Source organism: Coccinella septempunctata, chromosome 6 (genome assembly GCF_907165205.1).
Source record: "Coccinella septempunctata chromosome 6, icCocSept1.1, whole genome shotgun sequence".
Classification (NCBI taxonomy): Eukaryota; Metazoa; Arthropoda; class Insecta; order Coleoptera; family Coccinellidae; genus Coccinella; species Coccinella septempunctata.
The window spans coordinates 16,859,700-16,865,079 of NC_058194.1; the positions used below are offsets into that span (position 1 = coordinate 16,859,700).

The 5,380-nt window shown below is 33.0% G+C and overlaps 1 protein-coding gene across 1 annotated transcript; it reads right to left on the reverse strand.

Moving 5' to 3' along the window:
* Positions 1–4,254: 4,254 nt before the first annotated feature.
* On the reverse strand, positions 4,255–5,132 carry LOC123315251 (succinate dehydrogenase assembly factor 2-A, mitochondrial-like). Its single transcript, XM_044900872.1, has 4 exons — positions 4,987–5,132; positions 4,804–4,931; positions 4,597–4,710; positions 4,255–4,475 (listed from the first exon to the last, which is right to left on the reverse strand). Exons 1-4 carry the CDS (start codon positions 5,023–5,025, stop codon positions 4,316–4,318), a joined length of 441 nt encoding a protein of 146 aa, XP_044756807.1. The 5' UTR covers positions 5,026–5,132; the 3' UTR covers positions 4,255–4,315.
* Between the last annotated feature and the right edge of the window lie 248 nt (positions 5,133–5,380).

Sequence of the window (5,380 nt, forward strand, 5' to 3'; positions counted from 1 at the left end):
AATTGAGAGAATCCAGTGGCATTCTGAAGAATTTAAGATTTCGGATTGTGAAACAAAATTGTATTCATTCGAAAAAATCGAAAATAAAAACTAATTTCTCCTACACCTCAACTAGAAAAAAAATCACCTACTTGATAACGGTTAAATTATAGAATTGTTTCAGATCATTTTAATTTCAGAAGTAATCTTGAAACTTTCTGAAATTGTGAATAATTAGAAAATGGTATGTTTGAATGTGTAGATGTATTGAATGAATTTGAATAGTGATTTTACCGAATCTGAAAGTCTTCTCGACGTACTCGAGAGAGTACGTTACAAATCAGAATACAAATTCACAAGAACCGATACACCCAAAAGTGCTGGATATCATATCATTAAGGCTTTCTGTTTCAATGTATGAGAATGATATGAATTTTGTATAAGTAGTAGCAAAGACCCTAAAATACTATTTCTAGTAATTTTTATCATAAACTGTTCAAGTATGATACCTATACAGACAGATTCTCTAGAAGTTAATGGTGCTTCGCAGTTACGCAATTGTGATCAAACTTTCTTGTCTTCTTCTGTGATAGGTACATTTCTGACTATGCATCTGTTAAACTTTTGTCGTAGGTACTTTTTATAATTTCATTATAAAAGGAAGGAAAAATGAAATTGAAAATTATTAATATACATATAACCAACAACAATTTCAAAAAATTGATTAGCATATAACGACAATCCTTCGATGGAGAAAACGAAAAACAATTTCCAATCATCGAAAGATTCGCCCAAACTCCCAGAAAAAATTTAGCTATGGCCTGTGACGTTATCCTAGTCCAAATCGAAATGATTTTTATATTATATCAGTTGTGCCCCTTTTATGCCTCGAAGTAGCCGTCAAGTGGCAATGCGATCACGGGTAGATTCCATTTCTTGCCTAAATTCGTATTTCTTCAACCTGACACAACTCGCAAAATATCCTTCAGAAAACTATGCTACAGCATAGTATAGGAGCACTTTTCATCAGTATAGATAGATACAATATATATATGCCATCACCGGACTTCTTCATAGAAGTTTTTGAGCTGTACAAAATTGTACCTACTTGATAATTTTTCTATATTTTATATTATTCACTCCGCCTCGTCTATAAAAGCTTGAAATCAAAGATTATAGAACCTATAACCTAACTCTATAATCTTTGCTTGAAATCAATGGCTTTATTCACGACTTGTTCATGATTTATGAAACAACATCTGTTAAGTTTAATCCAAATTCCTTCAAATTTTTGCGTGAAAGACTGGATGATAAGTTAATATATATATACGTTCTGAGTAAGAAATTGAATAATTATTGTTTGTTACACTGTCTGAAAAGGTTAAAATAGATGCGTGGTGTTATATTTAGTTTTATTGTGTTCATATTGATATTGTCTTACAAACGATGAGCCTTTTTGATAAGAGTTGTAACAATTTCAAGAAAACATCTGTTGAATAGGCTAAAAGGCAGTGCGGGAGACTTGACCCAAGCTATGGTTGGGGTTGGGAGACATAATCAGTGGTCCAAGTTTCCCGCACTGAGCTTAGATAATAGTTTGCTTCAAAAAAAGAAAATTGAATTAATATAAAAAAATAAACCAAGGTTCAGAAAAGTAAAAAACATCTCGGAAATAAGTGAGAGAGACTCTGAAATAGAAAATATGTATTTCTTACGCTGATACATCTGATGATGGAAACCTAGAATATCGTTGGTCATTGGAAATTGTTTTTTTTCAATCAGAGACAGAGTCTCTGCTTTCAATGTTTTTCCTGATAAACAAACCTATGGTCATGTCTCTCTCGCCCCCTATCAACTCTCCCTTGGGTTAGGGAGACATGAGCCAATTTTTGGTTCCTAAAAAAAAGCTTTTTTCAAAATGTTCATCACACCATCACTCAACTGTGTTATCTATCGTTATCTATTTGGGCATGATATCTTCAAGCAAAAAACTTACAGATACAACTTAAGTGGCTTCAGAGTGAAAAGGGGTTCAACTCTCCCGGACTTCTCATATCTACCCATTTCATGATGACAGAATTTTTTTTTTACTTGAAGTTTCAATTTGTTTGTGCCTGCATAAGCTTTACCTTCAGCCCTATAGGAAAAAATGATGGGAAGTTTTCGACAACGTCAATATATCAATTTTCTCCAATAACTTTAAAAATAAGGATTGTAGAAGAGGCTACACGATTTTCACCCCCTTTGTTTTTCAGAAAAGGTGCTCAGAATCGTGCTTATTTTATTCTTACTACTGTTTTGAGTTTTCAAAAGCCCATGGAGGCAGTGGGCATCGAATTTGGGATAGCGCGCCTCCTGTCTGGGTTGAACGGTTGAAGCGAGATTTGTGTTACCTATCGCTGAATAAGTGCTGAAGACTTAATAATATGTTATTAAAATGGCGAAATGATATATCCTAATTCGAACAAAATGGTGTATTCATGCAGGGTTCCCGGGCTTCCTGAGAACTATAATAAGACCTGTAGGAAAGGAACAACAAATGGTAGGTAGCAATCAAGTAATCACCTACTCTACCAATCTTCCATTATGTTTTTCTGCGAAAATCTTTCACCACACGGAGTTCGATCTTCGAACTTACTATAAACATATCATATTAAAATATTTTCATGAATTGACTATATATAACTAATCTCTCTAGCCAACCTCAACTGGGTAAACCAAACCAGACTTTCTTTTACACTCCAATAAAAAATAGTGACAACCTATAACGGAGAAAAGTCACATTTAGACTCCAATAACATTGTAGTAAACCTGAATTTAATACTGACTCATCCAAATTCCAATCATCTCGAATTGATATATACCTATGCCTGATGCAGAATTTGCACACTATGATTTTCGTTACTAGTTAGTATATCCATTCGATGTTCAATTCATTATTATATGCGGGCTAATTTTACACAATGTATTTTTAACACGCCAGGCTATGTGGCCACTGTTCCTGCTCATTAAATACCTAAAACAAAAAGGCATAACATCACTGTCGAGTCCAGAACACGTCTATTTCTGTCTTGAAGCCAGTGATATTCAAAAATAGATGGATGCAGGCAGCCGCCTGAGTCTGGTATTGAGTAATTAATTGTGTAAGACGTGGCGAAAATTATATTTGCATGCTCAATTTCGCCGACGTTACAATGCCAATGTTAAGTTTTCAACCTTCAGACTTATGCCACATGAAATGAGAGATGTGTTGAACTTAGAATTCCAATTAAATCTGAACATTGACAGAATTTTATTCGATATGTGTCATTTTTTTTTAGGAAACTTTATAATCAAATATACACTTTTTTTCGAATTTATCTTCAAAACAAAATACCAATAATTATGTTGAGAGATTTTTTTCATTTCGATCGAACAAATTCCATAATTTGTTCAGTACTGGATAGGTTTTATGCCCAAAATCCCAAAGGAATGAAAAATTCACAACATTTTAACTGTTGGTCGCCCATGTTTGTTAGATATAATGTAATCGATTCCAACGTACACGTGACCGACCAACGTTTAAAATATTGTGAATTTTTCATTTCTTTGGGCGTTGAAGAAATGGAAGTATGAAGGGTAGAGAGTCTCATCTCTGCCGTCGAGGATTCTTTAATTTTTCACTCAGACAGTCTGTAAATGTATTTTCATACTGGCGTATACACCATTTTTAGCCATTACCCAAATGAAACCTCAGCGGGAGTTGTGATCACTACCATTGTATGAAGACCACTTTATACAATCTCACTACTATTTTTTATCGGGGATTGAATTCCCAAATTCTTTCATTTTTCACTTAGAGACAGCCTGTATATGTATTTCTATACTGCGCATACACCATTTTTAGCGTTTACCCAAATGAAACCACAACACGAGTTGAGCAAAACTAGAAAATTCGAGTAGGTTCGTACGTAAATACTCCATATACCATATATGAGGTGAAAATGTTTTTCAATCGATTTTTGAGAGCAAATATCCAATATTTTGTTTCAGACCTTTACTTCATATAAATGAAAACCATATTTATTTAACCCAATATTTCAACGTATGATGAATAGTATCAATTGAGGTTCAATACTCATACTCAATAATATTAGTATTATAAACAGTATAAGGGATTCAACCCAAATTAAATAGCTCATTAATAGGATGTTTAAGGATGAAAATCAGTTACTAAAAGGTGCAATAAGCACCATGAATAAGTTGAAATATTAAAGAATATGAGATAAGAGGAACGACATAGAAAATTGTTCATTTTCAACTATATTTCAATCATACAATTCATCAAATAATGCTATTAATAAAGGTCAGGTTGTCTGAATCTGGTTTCTTTCTTTGTATTCTTAACATGCTCTTTAAAAAGCTTGAAAACATCATTGTTATAATCCACAGGTATTGGTTTCACTCCAAGAGCCCAGTTATAAAGATCCCAATCATTAGAAACCTCATTTATCATCCTGAAATAAATATCCTCTTTTTTATTATTATAAGTATACAGCTACCTATTCCTACACTTGTATATACAAATGTTGATGGCAGTATGTGATATAATTTCATATATCGAATGGTTCCCTGTACCTGTCATAATCAGCTACTTGCTTATTATTGAACTGTTTCAAATATTTAGATGCAAATGTGCTCAATAGAAGATCATTTTCCAACATTCCTCTTTTTCTAGATTGATACAGAAGCCTACAAAAAAGTTATTGGATAAACGGTAATTACCAACAATTATTCTATTCCACTGTTTTGAAGCTTATGTTGTCATGTGTGTTCACTAGTTACCGTGCTTTCTTCTCTTCTATTGTTTCATCAGGACGTCTTTTAGGTCTGGCAATCACCAATTCAGGAAACTTTGAGGAGTTAATCAATTCATTATTCATATCACTCGAAAAGAGCTTAACGTTAATGATCTGAAATCAAATGTTTATGTCACCTGTAAATTTTTTCATCATTTAGATCACTTGCTTTCCTTGTGGAGAATGTTATGTTACGTAAGAAATTCATGTTGAGATTTTATTGCTCCACAGGTGTGGTTGACACAAGCTCTAAATCAGATTTTAAATGCAGTAGTTGAAATACAAATTTTTCCTTTTTACTCTCTAATCATTTGTACATTTGTTATTGAATTTTTCTAGGTTAGAATTGATTGTCATTGTCTCTAGGGATGGAGTATCGACTATTAGTTTGAATTGAACATGAATCTATCTCATAATTATTGAATTCCTAAAACTGTATTCAAATGGTTTAATAATACGAACAACAAAACGGGGCGAAAAGCTTGTAGTATCATACAATGTGCATTCGAAAATATCATTTCTCTTCAATATATCGATACGTTGTAGCCATCCCTATTTGGTTA